This window comes from Micromys minutus (assembly GCF_963924665.1).
Source record: "Micromys minutus genome assembly, chromosome: 9".
Lineage (NCBI taxonomy): Eukaryota > Metazoa > Chordata > Mammalia > Rodentia > Muridae > Micromys > Micromys minutus.
This window is the reverse complement of record NC_137978.1, coordinates 42,991,951-43,009,990: the sequence shown is the minus strand read 5'-3', so window position 1 is coordinate 43,009,990 and position 18,040 is coordinate 42,991,951. Positions and strand designations below refer to the sequence as shown.

Below are 18,040 nucleotides of genomic sequence, written 5' to 3'. Positions count from 1 at the left end.
GTCTGAATGTATGTGCATGGTGTGTGGGTGTGTGTCTGTGGATATATATGTGTGTGTTTCTGTCTGGGTGTATGTGCACGGTGTGTCTGAGCAGTGACCATCGTGATGTAAGCCATCCTTCACAGGTTTATGTTTGCACACCTGGCATTGTTTTGGGAATGTGTGGAACCTGGCTGGAGGAAGTAGGCCACTGGGGGGCAGGACTTGAAGTGCACAGCCTGGCCTTGCTTCCTGTTCCAACTCATATTTGAGGTATGGGGCCAGCCACACGATCCAGCTGCCCCCAGCTCCAACACACTTTATTACAATGCTGTGCTGTCCCGCCTTCAGCTATGAGCTGAGACAGAACTTCTCCACTCTTAGTACTCTGGTCAGAGACCTGGTCACAGTGATGAAAGCTGGAACTGGTCACCATCAAGATGTGTTCACTTCTGCCCCTCTCCTCACTGTTTCCCTGGCAACTGTCTTTGCTCCGGGACTTACCACCTCTGTACCCATGGTTCCTATCCACACTCCAGGCATATGTAGAAGCTTGGAAAGTATCCAATAGCATGGTGCTGTCCCAACCTGTTCTGAATCCAAGCCTGGACAAAACTGCCAGACTATGGTACCTCTCAAAGTATTAGAACAGAGGTTGGCCAGACATTTTGCTAAAGGGTCACATCAGGAATACCTTTTCGGACCACCTACTCTCTGTCACGCTGCCCTGCTCTATGTAGCATAGACATAGCCACACACAGTAAGTACTTCGGTAGACATGGCTGTGTCCCAGTCAGATGTTATAGAGCTTGATGGCCCTGAGGTCCTAGTCTGCTGAGCCCTAGTCTTGGAGATTCCCGAGATGTCTAAGCAAGGTCTTTAATCATCTTACAAGATTTCTTCACCACAATAGCTAATGCCCACAATGAGGTTAATTGTGTTCTAAGCGTATTATACAAATCTGCTCATAGGAAAATCAAGATAGCTTTTATTTTACAGAGAGGAAACACCAGGCACAGAGAGAGGATGTGGCTTGCCTAGTTCACACAGTCGGATGGCACGGTGCTACTGTCCCTGCAGGGACTCAGGTGCACGGAGCAGAAACCTCCTACCCTCTCAAGCTGCCCCAGGCTCTCAGCTCGATTCTGGCAGATGTTTGGCAAATGCTTGCCACACAGAAGACACCCCTGGTCAGATGATGTCCCCTGCAGAAGGGTCAGCCACCCTCCGCAGTGACTACAGCTCTGGCTAAACGTGGTCATTGTACCAGCTCCTTCATGCCAGACCTGGGGCAAGGGACACCACTTACCAAGCCATCTCCACAGAGGGAGTGCCTGATTACTAGGCCCATAATGGGAAAATACTGCTTTGAAGGCCAGAACCTCGAGCCATAAAATGATTCCCATCACTGGTTCGTGATGCCATTGGACACGAACCACACCAGGGAGCTGTGACCAGCATGCAGGGGCTAATTACAGCAAGAGGCAGGTTTAGCACACAGTGGCCTGCCTTCCAGCAGGCCCCAGCACACCAGGCTTTCCTTTGTTCCTTTCTCCTCTGCTTTTGGCCATTGTTTGAATGCAGGACCCTATGACTCATTAACTCACATGCAGATCAGTCAAGCTCAGGAGAGATCCCCTTTGTGGGGCAGGGCAATCTTCAGTGGTGGAAACTGGCACGATCAAGAGCCCCATTGCTATACAGCCCAGACATCCAACCATTTGATGAATGGATAAACAAACACACCAACACATCTTCCGGGACATGATTACCGAGTGCCTGCCATGTGCCACGCGTGAAGCTGGCTGCTTCCTGTTACGTTATCTTAACACAACTCGGGCTAGTATGGGAACAGTGGGATGCATACAGACTGCTAGAGCTGGGAACTGCAAAGAGGAGATTCCTGGAGTAAGGAGAGGATGCACAGGGCCTGGCGGTGCAGAGGAAGCTGTAGGCTCTGCTAAGCCAATTCTGTGAGTGGTTAGGAAGGGGTAAGGAAGGAGCAGGGAGGTCAGCTGAGGCAGGAATGGGTGGGGTCAGAAGAACGGCCTGCATGAAGCTTCTTCTGTTGGATGGTAAGCCAAGGCTGGAGTTGGCTGATGGAACTGACTTCATGATCAAGCAGAAGGGAAGCTATGTCTCAGCATAGAGTGGGGACAGGAAGCAGAGAGACAGCCTGTAGGAACTGGTGTGGGGACCCAGGGTAGGAGCAGGGGCTAGTGAAGCAAGGGTCTCTGATAGTGGCAAAGAAAGAGTACCCCAGAGAGGGCTGTAAACAAGACTCCCTCTGCAGAAGACAACCTCTCCTGACAATGGGGACAAACATTCTTAAATGGAGGAAACCCAGGGTTCTAGCCTGGACAAGCTCTACAGGGCATACGTCTCTCCATTGAGTACTGTGCCCACCGTGGGAGGAACAGGCACACTGGTGACCTTGCTAGTCTTCTCTCAGGGAGGCTAGGGAACCAAGGGCAGAGCTGGGGACTGTGCATACAGCGTGGTGCTGATAAGCAAGCAGAGGGAGGAGTGGGGAGCTGGACATGCTGGGGTCATGCAGCTTTTACAGGGAAGACCACGGTGTCTCTCCAGCCTGGAGGAGCAGCAAAGGCACAGGCACACACTTCTGGTGCACCAGCCAGGGATCTTGAAGGGCCAGGCATGTCTTTCAACCAGAGCTCAAGGTGTCTGCCACTGGGGCTGCTGGAGTGGGCAGTGGGAATAAATATGGAACGTGGCCAGGAGGGGACTGTTGTTTATTATACACTGGCTGGTGGGGCCACTGGAGTACCCCTTGACACAGAGGCTCCAAGTGTTCATAGAGCTGCTCGAGGCGTTCTTTGTAAGGGATGGTCTTGGGAAATCTGCTGCAGTTAGGCCTCTCTAGGTATTCCTGATGGTGAGCCAAATTCAGCACTACCACGGTAGGCAGATGTTATATTAGCACTAAGATGAATGCTGTAAAGGACTCGGGTGGCCCAAATGCCCAGAGTGGGCCTGGCATTGCCCAAAAACACCATATACCTGGCTTCCCCCTTCCTTGGATCGACCAATCTCCTGGGATGCTAGGTAGTGGGGTTACTTATGTCTACTTCCTTGGGAAGGGATGGACCCTCTACTTGCTTCCCTTCAGGACTGTATTCTTGTCTCCATAATCTAGACTGTGGAGCCTCCAGGTTCCTGGCTCCTGTGGTTATGCAGGCTCACGGCCATCTCCGTACCATAAGGACTCCTCTCTAGAGGCCTGGATCATCCCTAGGTCCCTCCTGAGCGCAGATTGTAGGAGCTATGGCAACACCACAAGACCAAGAAGGATGCCCGTGCCCACATGTGCTCAGCTTCCTGGGAGGCATAGTTGCTCTGCCAAGGAGGTGACTGGGTGACATGTATCCTTGTTCCATATTGCCTGGTCGGAACTACTCAGGTCTTAACCCCTGCCTCTGCCCACCTCTCCACTCCGAGTGCCCCTGCTTGCTCTGCCCCGGCCTGTATGTAGACCCCAGGCTCCAGCCAGCATTCAAGACAAAGAAAACAGGTCAAATTATACACCATCCATCCTTCCTCCCTCCTGGTTCCTAGAAGTCGGGGAACCTTTGTACCCCTCCTCCGATGTCTCTCCTCCATCCGTCTAGTCTCCAGCCCTGCTCTCTGGTTCACTCTGACAGGCCTCCTGCTAAGGCCAGTAACATCTTTATTCTCTTTCACCTATAATGACGGTTTCCAGGGCTACCCAGTCTCCCGGTTCTTTTTAAAATCATCTCCCTTCCTTAGGCTTCTACTCTTACCCCTGTTCCACCTGGCCTTATCTGTCTTAAACCCAGATTTGTATACCACAGAGCATTCACGCACCCCATGAACTGTGTCCCTCTTTTGCCCTGCAAAAAAAAGGATGTTCATCTTTTTTGTATTTTCTGTGTGTGTGTGTGTGTGTACAAATTTATGTATGTAAATGAGTGTGAGGGTGCAGATATGTGTGAAGATACATGTGCATGCATGGATGAGGGTTCATGTATGCATGTGTGTATTCACAAGCACACATGGAGACAAAAGGATAGCCTCAAGTGGTCTTCAGGAGTCACCTACCTTGGTTTTTTTCTTTTAGACAGAGTTTCTCACTTGGATCTGGGTAACTCTAATTAGCCTAGGCTGGCTAGTGAGCAAGCCCAAGGCTGGGATTATGAAAATAAGCGCACATCACTGTATTTGGCTTTTTATGGGGGTTTGGAGGATGGGATTCAGGTCTTTATGCTTGCAAGGAAGAAGCCGGATTATCTTCTCAGCTATTATATGTTCCTTTAAAGTCCTTCATTGGTTTAAGCTAGCACCAAGTCATTATTAATTTGCTCAATGCATTAGTAGATGTTGACTGCCTACTGTGTGCCAAGCACCAGACATCACTTGAGATGCTGTGTTGAAGAAAAGCTGTTCCCGTTTTTTCCCACTCCTCTCCCAACTAGCCATTATGCACATCCCCTCCCCTCAGTCTCTCATTTGGTACCAGTTGATGGTACTATCTTCCCACTTTGTTGACTGCACTACTTTCTCTGTATATCCTCCTCTTCTTCTCTCTGCTCTCGTGTTGGGAATTTTGCCAGGCTCCCCAAAGCTGTCCTGACTCACCTTACCCTACTCACCCTAAAGTGCCACCACAGCTATTCTCATCTGTACGTTTCCATTCAGTAGCAGAGAGTGCCACATTATGACTGTAGGGACACTGGAGTGAGAAAGATGGAGGTCACATCTGTATTGTGGCACTTGCTTGGCTGTGCATGTTGGCCACTGGCTGTAATCCTCACCCAACCAGTGGGTCTATTAAGACCTAATTAGTTATGCAATTGAGAGGATGTGATGGACATTTTACAGAGTGGGCTTCACTGGTTAACTGGCACAGGCGAGATGTACCCTATACGCTATTATTGTTACTAAGGACAGCCTGATGCATTCGGCTTTACATTCTTTTGCTTCAAGACAAAACCTAAACATCTGGGCTGAGCTCATGGCGCGGGTTCCATCTGCTTTTCCTTCAGTGTCTGGTCCAGGTTTGGGGAATTACTTGCCTTCCCAGAGGCTGTTCCGAGATTCAGTGCCTTGCACGGTTCACTCAGCTCCTTCCTGTTGACCTATCCTTAAATCCATGCTCAACCTTCCCCTTGGTGAAAACATCCCTGCCATTTGAATTAGTGACATCTTCCTGAGTTTCCCATAAGCACTCTGGCCACCCTTCCAGCCACACTTCCCTGTAATCCAGCTTTTAACTTATACACCCACCTTCATTTCTAAAGGCGAAGGATGTGAAATGGCCAAGCAGATGACCCTCTCTTAAAACATACTGTGGAATTAGCTGCTGTGCTTTTCTGCTGAAGATGTCAGACTCTGGGGTGACTTCCCAGGTACCATTTCCAGGAACAGGTTAAAGTGCGCGTGGTCCCCTTTGTCAGCAGGAGACCACTTCACTTCCCTCCCTTCAGCCTTGACTGCTGCTCAGACCATCCTGGCCGTAAGCCCAGTTTGTGTTCTCTGGCTCCCCTCGCGCCCGGCATCAGGACTCTGGGGATCTCTGGGACCTACAGAGAGGGGACCAGCTTCCAGAAAAAGCACATTCTTGTGTTCTCGGATCTTCTGTTCTTCCTTAGACACTTCTGGAATCATATTCAGGAGGTGCTAAGAGCAACCGTTTCCTTTGAAGGGCCTTCTCTTTGGAGGCTCTGGCTCCTGGAGCCCAGACTGGAGTAACCTCTTCTTTGACACAGAACAGAGGGGGTAATATGGAGTCACTAACCTCAGTTTATTGGTGAAGTTTGGTCCAATGAGAGGGACACAAACTGATCCTCAGTGAATTCTCAAGGCTCATCCAGACAAGATTTCCTCCTACCCCAACCTTCAAGTGCAAAATGAAACAGTCTTTGACTGTTAGGAAGAACCCTCCAGCCAATAACCTTGGAGCAGTAAGCTTTGTGGTCTAGCCTTAGTCCACGTGGATGAGGCAGCCTTCCCTGTTGACCAGGTTTATCACAACACAGTGCAATAAAATGTAAATATTTTCATGTAGGATGCCGAGGGTTAGATCACACTTCCTGTGCTTTAGTGCTGTGACCTTTGGCACTTTGACCAAAGGATTTCGAAGTATTGGCTAAAACTTAAAAACAAAAACAAATGTAAAAGCTCTATAACTTGTATAGACCGAATACTATCTTTTGTAAATTCCTATGTGGAAGCTCCCTTAGGACTTTGTTATGGGACAGGCCTGTTCTAAAAGGGAGTCCTAACAAGAGAGATATGCTGTCCTTCTAGGCAGAAGAGGGGGAAGAAGAGGAGCAGGGGGGAAGGGGGAGCAGGAGGAGCAGGAGGTAGCAGTCTTGGAGAGCTTCTCCTTATGCACAGAGGTAAGGTCAAGAGAGGACAAGTTCATTAGGGTCCCACAAGCCAGATTGAGTCTTCTGCAAAAACCAAATTTGCTAGCAACCTGATCATACCTTCTGCCCTGTAGAACTGAGAGGAAATTCATGTCTGCTGTCTAAACGTCTCGTCGGAATGGGGAATGGGGTCATTCTGTTGGAGCAGTTCAAACACACTACCATCTGTCGAAAGAGTCAGGGGCTGCTGCATACCAAGTACGAGAACCCTGAGAATGACTTGGAGCCTGCAACTGGCCTTAGTCCCAAGGAAGGCCAAGGGGTAGTGCAGTTGTGGGTTTGGAACTTTTAGAAATAAGGGACAGGTGCCAGATCTCCTCAAGGTGGGGACACTCCAGCACCAAGTAGCACAGGGAAGAACTAGAAGCCAGTCTATCTGCTCTCACCTGGGGCCATCTGCCCTGTAAAGCCCAGCTCTTAACACTGAAAGGGCAGAAAGCAAGACTTCCATTTATCATCCATGAAGATGAAGACCTGGCCACATGACTCTGAGGCTTTCATGTTCCTTACTCGGATCGAAACCTCTAGGATGAAAAACTAAATCTGAAGACAGTTACAGTTGTTGGTGTGCCCAGCACAGGAACAGGCCATGCAGACAAACACGATCTTTCTAAGGAAACAGAAAGGTTATACCTGGCCTTGAATAATCCCCAAAGTTTGTTCTTCTCATCAGATAGTCAAAAATCACACAGCACAGATAGAAACATGGTTCTGCAAGTCATGGGAGGTAAAATCTGAGTCCTCCAGCCGGAATCAAATGCACATACTTCATTTTAACAGACACAGAATGCACAAAAGACTTCTTTATAAACAGACGAAGGTCCCAGGCATATGAGGAAGAAGAACTATGATCAAGAACATGTTACAAAGGATAGACGATGGTGTCACAAGTGAAGCTGTTTACAACAGGTCTTCAGCGGGTGACGCTAACAGCTAGGAAAAGAATACTTAACCAGGAGGGAGGAGGAAAAAATATGATCTGAAGAAGCAGAGGACAGAGAGAAAACTCCTAAAAGGGAGAGAGAGAAAGAGAGAGGGGGGGAGGGGAGGGGAATGGAGAAGAGAAGAGAAGAAGAAAGAGAGAAGAAGAGAGGCAATAAAGGCCAAGCAACAATAAGAACACTTATTGGTCAAACACTACCAGGATAGGAAGAAAGGCACAAGCCACTGTTCCAAGAAGCTTGGTGAGCTCACACAGGAAGATGTGTGAGGTGCCCACATCTGGACACAGGGCAGTGAGGCTAAGCAGAAGGCCATGAAGCAGACACAGAGAACACCACACAAAGAGGTGGTGACAATCAACACTGACAGCAGAAGCCAGAAGACAGAAGACTGGTAAAAAGAACATCCCAAGAGAGCTAAGAGAGCTTGCCGGTGCGGGACCGTGAGTTCTAATGCATGGAGCTAGGGATGGAAGAAGGTCATTCTGCAGGGTAGGGTTGGAATGGAAGTGATTGGAAATAAGGTGATGAATACGCAAGCAAGTCCAAACCAGAAGCTGGAGCCAGCACCAGCCCATTAAACGGTAACGCTGCTGAGTGTGAAAGGTAGCGGTATGACACAGAAACACACGTGGCAGAGAACAGTGGGGTCTTCCAAGGTGTTGCATTTTGTGATCTCTGAATTCTCAAGAAGGAAAAAAAATCATAAAATTAGAGAGCATGGGGCTTACTAAGTATACATATTCATATTTCTGGAGTATTTTAGATTAGTTCTAACAGAACTGTATCATAAAATATTAAGTTGGTTTATCTAATTAAGAGATTATTAGTCTGTGTTTTCTATACACAAAACCAACCAACCAGCCAAACAAACAAACCCAGCAAACCCAAGTGAAAGTTGAAAGTAACAGGATAGACTAGGAAGATGGACACCAAAGAAACTTGATGTAATTGCTGGAGGTTGGGGAGGGGTATGGAAGCTTTAAGGAAAAAATGATCACAAGTAGTCACTACACAATTCTTTTGAAATAGTTGATTTACCAGGAAAGTATGTAATGTTCAACTTGCGTCTCTAATTACATTGTCCCAAAATACAGGAGGCAAGAATGAACAGAACTTCAAAGAAAAAGAGACAAACCTGCTGTCCTAGTGGGGGACTTTAATACCCCTCTCTCATAGAGCACTGATCAAGAAAGTGGAAAAGTCAGTTGAGATAAAAAACATACACACAAATACAAGAAAACGCAAAACACACCTTGAAAAACATCTTTTTTTTGTTTGTTTTCAAGTATCCATAGAACACATATGAAAAGTGACCACATTTCTGACACCAAAATAATCAATTAATAGAAGCCATTCAGTGTCTAGCCTTCCTAAACGGAAACTTTGTAGTTGTTCATTCCTATAACCAGAAATTGTCATTGTTTAAAGTCTCTACATGTTTCTGAATAACCCAGGACAGAAGAATGGGCAATGATGGAAAGTACAGGATGCTCAGAAGGAGGCGAGGGGCGCAGATGGGTGGAGGACCACTTGCCTAGCACGTGTGAGGTCATGGGCTCATTCTTTAGCACCAAAGTCAGAAAGATGGATAAGTAAAAAGGGGAGAGATGGCTCAGTGGCTATGAGCACTTGCTGTTCTGTCGGAAGACCTGGGTTTGCTCCCCAGCACCCACATGGTGATTCTAGTTCTAAGGGATCCAACACTCACTCCTGACCTTCTCAGACATCAGGCACACATGTGGTGCACATATACATACATAGTGCATATATACATGCATACATGTATACACACATGCATCTATATATACATACATAAACACACATACACAGACAAAGCATTCATGCATGTGAAATAAAAACAAATAGATCTTAAAGATACACATTAAAACCACATAACTATCAGAACTAAAATTTGTAACTATGATATACACATTGATTATAAAATCTGTAGAAATACAGCCAAAATAATCTTCAGAGAGAAATTTATAGCTTCGGGTGCTGAAATAACATTGTAAACAATGGACTAAGCAGACAAAATATACAGAAGGAAAGAAACAATAAAGAACAGAAATTGGTGAGACAGAAAATATTAAAATAATTCTTAAAGTATTAACAAAAACCAAACTCAGTTATTTCAAGAAACTAGCAGATGTGCAGTTTTGGAATACTGGTCTTTTAAAGGTATAAATGAGAAAGAAAAGGGGGACAGAAAAGCAAATATTAGCAGATATCACAGCTGAAGTAAGAAACCGAAGCTTGACTGCCTATATAATACCTCTGAAAATTTAGCTAAATGAACTCAAGACAGAAACAAATGACCCTGATGACCCTTTAGTCATTAGAGATATTGAATTTGGAGTTTAATCTCTCAACACCAGATCCAGTCATTTTGGCTGAAAAGATCCACTGAACTTTCAAAGCAAACATTATTGCAATTTTCCACTGACAATCCCAGGAGACAGAGGGAAACACTTTCCAAACCGCTTCATGAAGCCAACCCTTTCTTAATACAAAAATTTGGCAAGGATAAAAGAAAAGAACAGACCTAACAAAGTAGAAACATACTGTTGAATAAGATGTCGACAAATTAAATCTAGAAGAGTATGGAACGTGTCCACACTAGGTGACCTAGGAGTTCGATTGTCCACACTGGGAGGGGTCAGCAAACACTAATCACTTCAGGGTGGGAATCAAGGAGCAGAATAAGGATGATATCACAGGTGTGGGGAGTTGTTCGATACAGTTCAACATCCATCCTCAATAAAAAGTCTTGGTCAACAAGGAAACTCTCTAGAGTGAAAAGAGGCACACTCCAGGAGACATCACACAGGATAGTGAAGAAACAAAGCCCACTCAGCATCAATGCACCACCACAAACGATAAATGGATCAGAAAGAAAGAGATACAGCTGTCATTCTTTGCAGATGTTAACAGTCTGTAAACAACACCAAGAAAATCTCAGAAAGAAGACATATATTTGCTATGTATATAAAAAAATAACAAAGTAGGAATGAGCATCAGGAAACAGGTAGACGATGGGTTTAAAAGCCATAGTTTAATTTATACAAATCATACCTGATATATTTATATGACATAAGATATAGATAGTATTTGGGAGAAAATATATCAAGAAATGAGTAAGATCTGTAATGGAGACAAGTTTACTAAGAGCCACAAAAGAAATTTTAAGCGAACAGAAAGGCATACCATGTTCATGGACCGAGGGACTCAGCATCAACAAATCAGACAGAATTCAAATGATTAAGACAGGTCGCTATGAACCCTGGCAAGACTGTTACATTTTTAAAAAGGTAACAAGCAAACAAACACCCCTGAAATTAAAAGACCAAAAAACTCAAAACAACAGCAGCAACCTCCCCACCCACAGTGACAGGGATGAACACATGAAAGGTTGTGGGTAACAGCGTAGTACTGTACACAATCTAGATAAATGGTGAGGGGTGTTCACTAAAAACAAGATTACTAGGGGCTGGAGAGATGGCTCAGTGGTTAAGAGCACCGGATGCTCTTCCAGAGGTCCTGAGCTCAATTCCCAGCAACCACATGGTGGCTCATACCATCTGTAATAAGATCTAATGCCCTCTTCTGGCGTGTACTACATATGCACACAGAACACTCATGTACATTCAAAACAAAAAAAAACCAAAACAATGACAACCCCCGACAAGGTTACATGCAGTTCAATGCTCACACCTGAAGTGTTCTACTCTGGGGACATCCAGTTAAATATAAGCAAAAACAATAACAACATTCAGGCATAGCTGTGTCTGTAGGTGCTGGGGGGGTGTTGCTGACTGTTTCCTGATCTTTCCTTTTCTTAGGCTTGGACATGGCTACTCTGTGTTTCTTGGAAGTTCTCTGCAGAGAAGCTACCGCCAGGAGGCTCGAGGGTTTGCAGTCCCTTGGAGGCAATCCATCCCTACCCTGCACCCGTCCACGGAACCCCGACCTCCCCACGGTGGGAGCCTTACCTTGGCAGGGTTGAGTGCCGTGATGATCCACACACAGTGTACGTTGTTGTCATACTGAACGGGGAAGTTGGGGGAGGTGATGATGCCCGAGGGGCCTCGGAGGTGGGCATCACACATGCGGGCTGCGGAGAGGAGACAGACACTTCAGTTCACAGACAGTCCAGTCCTTCCCGTCTCCCACACAGAAGAGACCTGGACAGTCTCTCCCCAGAAGCCACCTGCTTCCTGTATCCATGCCCACCTTTCTCAGCAGGCTCAGAGAGAAGACACAGTTCCTGGAGCCAAGGCAGGCTCCACACTCCCCTTAAGCCTACCCTTCCTCCCCAACTCCACTGAGATATGGCAGCTTAAAGAGAAAGCAGACCAGGGCTGGGTGGGTCACAGGTACCTAGGGACACACTAATCACCCTGATCTATTCTCTGCAGTGCATGTCTTCTTACCAGTGCACTGCACAGAAGCCCTAGACTTCTTATCTAGTGTCTCGACTAGAGCCCTTTCTGGTCCCACCTTGCAGACTTCCTGAGCTTGAGTCTCAGGGTGTCCTGGTGAAGGCCACCCTAACTGGTATCAGAATGTGTGCCTGTGCCCAAATGCTCGACTCCGCCCAGCTCCAGGCACCAGAGCAGCCTCAGAACCAGCCTGTTGCTTCTCTCCTCCATCCCTGACTCAGCCCATGCCTTGGAACAGGCTTTTGACTGGAAGCATAGAGACTCAAGGTGAATTAGAAGAAGTGCTCTCCTCAAGTAGATATAAAGTGTTATCAATCACGGCTTAATCTAATTAAGCTCTTTAAAATAGCTTTGAAACTAATTAGATTAAGGGGTGATTGATCTCATTTAAGGTTCCACGTTGGGTCTAGGTGCTTGCTTCCTCTGAAGAAGCATGTGTACGGAGTCCTAGCCACCTCATCCTTCAACGTTAGCACACAGCCATTCTAATAAAGGGCTCTCCCAGCCCGCTCTGTCACTGCCCGTGCGGCAATTCATCCCAATTGCAGGCAGAGCGCCGAACAGTGAAGCCCGAGAGTGGGAACTCAACAGGCCTAAGCATGTGAAATGGGTGTGCTGTCAGACTTGCTCTCTGTTGATGACCTCAAACGTCCTGGAGCTGCTCTTTGTGTGGAGCCAGGCATGACAAACCTTTTCCAGGGAGCCCCTCCCAGGAGTCTGAGAAGCAGGCTCCACGGCCCCCAGGTGTAATGAATCGCTTCTTGTGGCGTGCGGTTTCCCACGCTCATTCACTCCGACATTTATTAAGAGTCTGTTATGGGCCAGCCAGGAGGTGGGCAGAGAAATATGTCAGCAGGGATCGGCTTCTCTCAAGGAAGCTGGAGGCATACCCAAGAACCTGGGAGCCCTCACATGTAACCACAGCAGCTGTAATTAAAGAACTCTTTTGAGGGGCTCTGGGTCACCACAGATGGTTTTGATGGTTCATCTTATTCTGCACCTGCAGAAACCCCTGCCCCACGATTGACCTGGATATTGGTTGAATTGAGTTTATTCTGTGTTCGTGCATGTGTGCGTAGACTAGACATCAACACTGGATGTATTTCTTCATTGTTTCCAGCTTACTTTCCTTTTTGAGACTAGGTCTCTAAACTCAACCCAGAGTTCAATGATTCAGCAAGCCTGGCTAGCCAGCAATCTCCTAGAAGCCCCCTAACACTGGGTTATGGGGTGCACTGCCACACCCAGCTTCTACATGTACTGGGGATTCAAACTCGTGTCCCATGTTTGTGCAGCAAGCACCTTACCCACTGACCCATATTCTCAGCCCCTGGGTTGAGTTTTGACACCCAAACCCCCTGCTCGCACGTGTATCCAATTACTCCTCTTCGTCTGTTGAAAGCCACGTTGACTCACAGGTCACATTTGGGACAGATGGCATAGTTGAGGACAGGCCAGTCTTGGGGGCTTGGCAACATAGCCTTTCTACTCTAAATCTACCTCCTGGCTGTTCAGGTGTCTATGTGGGGGGGTGAGCAACCTCTCTGCACATGCCTCTTCCTTTTCCTAATGGTGCAGGGGACAGCACCTCAGTGAGTTCTGGTGACAGGGACAGAGAGGACATTCTCAGTGTTCAACAGAGGGGCTCTGGGACTGCCAGACTCAGTGTCACACGGTGTCACACTCACTGCCTTTCTCTATGTTCAGGAGTGCTGCTCTAGCTTTCTGTGTGAGTGCGTACGGACATTTCCATACAGGAGCACGTGGGTGCCTTCCTCAATCACTGTCCACCTTAGTATTTCCGAGATGGAATCTGCAGCTTGCCAATTCTGCAACACTGGCTGGCCACCAAGTCCCAGCTCTCCCACACTCTCTGCCTCCTTAGAGCTGGCATTACAGGGACAGGCTTGCAGCATATGGCTTTAAAAATAATAATTTATTTATTTTACATCGCTACTGGGTTTTTGAACGCAGGGTCCTCAAGCCTGTGTCGCAGACACTTGACTGCCTGAGCCACCTCCTGGGAAGCCCTTGAAGTTCCTTTACATAGGGTTTTCCCTCTGACACGGTTCCCATCCCACCTGTACAAATAAGACCTGAGAATTCACAACTCTAGCCCTGCAGAGAATCCTCACACAGCTTCCCACCGCCTGGCAGCATCTCCCACCTCTTCTGGAAAGTCTGATTTTGCTGCCAAAAGACTACATTTATCCTGCGCTTGTTTCCAAGAATTAGATGATATTTGCGGTGTGTTAAAATATGCCGAAGGTAATTAGAGAGAATAGGTCAAAAAGCATTTACCACTTTAAGAACTTGGAGGGGTTTAATTAAAAATATTACAATCTGCGGATACTTAGCACCGAGTACCTTAAGACAGGTTCTGGATGGAGTCTGAGCTGCTTTTCTTTTTCTGGGCAAGGTCAGGCAGGGGATGGTGCAGACAGACTTCTGCACCCTGAGCAGCCAACTCCAGGGATGCCACCAGCAGACGAACAGCTCCTCGCTGTGACCCAGCTGGGCAAGCCAAATGGTATCTTCTCACACAGAGTCTGAATCAGCGAATAAATGCATCTTCCCTTTCCCTGTTTTCAGTTTTTTATCTAGCCACTTCTACAGAGACTTCCCCCATTTTCCAGGCTTCCTAATTCTTCCTCAGGACATCATTCATGTGCTGTGTCCCTGGGAACAGGACCCTTGGGGACTGTGGAGAGACACAACCTGGAACCAAAGCCGATCCTAGCCTTAAGATTGTTTGACTCCAGAGCAAGGAGCCACTTCAAGTGCAAGAGGAGTGTAGTGCGAATCTGGGCCCCGTAACCGGGCTTCTCTCCAGGCCGCCTGCTCTTGCTTCTCCAAGGGCTGAACTCCATCCAGCCCTGAGCACAATTCCCACCTCACACAAGTTACTTACGTGTCTTTGGAAAGGGTCTTGTTACGTAGCCTAGGCTATACAGTAAGTTCCCGTCTCCTGACTCAGCTCCTCCCCCCTCCTCACAGAGTTTGACATGCACATGCGCGGCCACACCTGGCCTCCCACCACTGTAGCTGCAAGATGGTCTTGCCTAAGTGAAGTCTCCCTTCTCTCCAGCCCGTGTTCCTGACAACCTCTGCGGTGAACATCCTGTTCCTTGCCATTTCTTTCTGCAAAATGTGTCTGACAATTCCTGGAACTTACATGGACCCATGTCGACTACCGGTTCTCTCTCAATCACCAGGTCTCTTCCACCTTCTCCTTTTTCCCTTCCACCCTAACCCAGCTTGGGCCTCATGGTCTCGCTGTTATGGTCAGTTTCTTGCAAATCCCAGGTCTCTTCTCTCCCCTCTAATCTAGTTGCATGGGAGAAATTAATTGCGGACCAACCAACCACCCCCAGATATTTTCCATATATGCCTTCACCTAGTTAAGTTTTGATGGAAAAACAAAATCACAAGACCAGAAAAGCCGGCGTCTCTTCAGGTTCGCTACCCACTTCAAACTCTTCCCAGGAATTTCCCAACAACCCTGCCACTGAGCTCTGTCAGTTCCCCACTCCTGCCTCCCAAAGATCCTCTCATGCCTCCCAAGGGCCCGCTGGCCTCTTGCCCCTCCCTCGTTCTGCTCTGTTCTCCTGGCCGATGATTTTGATACCTTCCTATATTTTGAGGAAACAGGAAGCTGTGCAGTAGACACACATCCTCTTAAGGACTCCCCAAGGTGTAACTCTGCCTGCTGATGCTTGTTCTCCTGCTCAAGCAGGAGAGGTGGCTTCATCTTTGAAATGCTGGTCCCTTCTGTAGGATCTGGACCATTGCCCTCTCCATTCCAGGAGCCACGTCTGTGGCCATACAAAGAAGCCTGATGTCCTAGGAACCAGGAAGTGCAGTCATCACGCAACCTGTCTTCTCTCACTAATATTTCCAGTAGGGTCCCTCTGTTCACAGTGTCCCTGGTATCCTAGGCCCTGCTCGTCCACTGTCTTCCAGACTTCCAGTCTTAGAACCTCATTTAGAATCTCTTCTTTCTCTTTCTCCTCCTCCTCTTCCTCCTCCTTCTCCTCCTCCTCCTCTTCCTTCTCCTTCTCTTTCTCTTCCTCTTCTTCTTTCTCCTCCTCTTTCTCCTCCTCCTCTTGTACTTTGCCACCTAGACTGGACCTCAGGACCACTCACCAGTATTTCCAGTCCCGCCCTGCATGCCATACCTGATCAAAAGACCACCTTTGCTCAAATCTATCTGCTTTCTCTTCCTAACTTCCAGGCTTGGTGGCCACTGGGACAACCGTGGTCACACTATAGATTCAAGGTTTGCCATCAAAACAAGCTGGCCCTCTATCCCTGGTCCTCTTTTGGTTCCCTCCCAATTTCCTGCAGAACAACCTCAAAATTGAGCCAAGGCCTTTAATCCTACTGGTAGCTTACGCTTGACCTTTCTGGAGTATCCGACCCCAGTGGCCCATCACTGCTTGAGAAACAGCACACAGTTTTTGGTTTTCCTCCTTCCTCCTTAACTCTTTCAAAGCAAATAAGTATTCTCAGAGGGGAGTTCCGTATGTAAACGGCAGTTTTTCTAGACATTTGAAACTCAGTCAACACAAAGCTAAGGAGAATGGGGAGCTGCCCCATACAGTTGCCCCATATTCTTACTCTGAAGGAGGTCCAGGTGCAATTCTCAAGAGCACGTAGCTCAGAGCTTTTAGAGCAAGGGGTTGAAAGAGATCAACTGATTGTCTTTGTGCCCTTGGGCAATCTGGTCAACTACTAGAAATTTCAGCTCAACATGAAAAATGGTTATTGCCTTTTGCCTCATAAGGAAATGATGAAAAATGCCTAGTGCTTGTGATGCTTTAGACAAGTATGAATGTCTTAATAAGTGGGAGCTTTATCATTGGCACATACAGGTAAGGGGCTGACACAATGGTGGGAGCTTTATCATTGGCACATACAGGTAAGGGGCTGGAACAGTAAGGCATGGGTTCTAGTGACCCAGTAGGACATCTGTACAAGAAAAAGAAAGAAGACATGGTAAGAGAGGGGAGGAGTGAGAAGCAGAGGAGACATTAAGGAAGGGGACAGAGAGAAGGAAGGGAACATTTGGACACCAATGTTTAAGGGTACGGCTCAGGAATCTGATCTTGTGAAGCCACCAAGGAAGAAAACAGACATCATTACCAACATGTAATGATCATGTTTAGCCTATGTTGTGCACAGTTTCCATGCCCCCTTTCATTTTGCAGTCAAGGAAAAAGTTGCTGATTCATTTTAGCAAAGTCTTCTGTGCCGTCTAGATTGTTAACTATAAAGATAAGACTTGAGCTTAGGCCATTGAGTCCTACCTATGTTATTCTGTCCAGCCTAAATGATTGTATTCTAAATGCACATGCACAGACAGATGGACAGGTATCACCACCCTGTGCATGTGCGCATGCACTCACTCATTCACACACACAGATACACAAACATACATACAGACACACACAGACACACAGACACACACAGAGACATACACACACAGACACACACACAGACACACACAGACACACACACAGACATACACACACATACACACACACAGACATAGACACACAGACACACACACAGACATACACACACAAACACACACAGAGAGACACACAGACACATACAGACACACACAGACATACACACACAGGCACAAAGACATACACACACATACACACACAAACACACACAGAGAGACACACAGACACACAGAGAGAGACACACACACACAGTCTTGTTTCCTATTCACTCTCTGTCAGGGGTTTTCCCTCCCTGTCAGGTGTTTGGTGACATACCCCGTGTTCTGCCTTTTTTAAAGCAAGCTCTGCACCATCAGGCTTTTATGGGAAACTAGGTGTGGTGCTATGTGTCTGCAATCCCTGCTCTTGGAGAATAGAGGGAGTGTTTGCCAGGGTTCAGGGTCATCCTTGGATGCTGAGCAAAGTTGAGGCCAGGCTGGGCTGCTTGAGGCCTTGTCTCAAAACTTGAAACAACAAAAATTTCCCAGGAGTCAAAGCAGAGACTAACTTCTTCTGCTGGGAGGGGAAGAAGAGGCTGGAATACATCACCAATTTCAGAACTTCCAAAATGAGGACAGTTCCACAGTCTTCATTCACATCAATCACAAATCTGGCTCATTCTGGTGGCCCTCAAACATTTATCGAGAAGCTATTATTTGCCTGTCTGTGTGTTTTAGTATAATTAATTGTGTGGAAAAGTGAATAATTAAAGCCACATCATATTTTATGTGCATTAGAGGGAAAACAATACC

General features: G+C 47.1%; 1 protein-coding gene across 1 annotated transcript in view; it reads right to left on the bottom strand.

Annotated features, from left to right (window-relative positions):
• Nucleotides 1-18,040, bottom strand: part of CSMD2 (CUB and Sushi multiple domains 2) — a gene marked incomplete at both ends in the record, with an annotated part of 547,554 nt that overhangs the window by 225,047 nt on the left and 304,467 nt on the right. Inside the window, one exon of the mRNA XM_080921920.1 lies at nucleotides 11,326-11,447. Within this exon, the coding sequence (XP_080778046.1) occupies nucleotides 11,326-11,447 (122 nt within the window). The remainder of the gene's footprint in view (nucleotides 1-11,325; nucleotides 11,448-18,040) is intronic.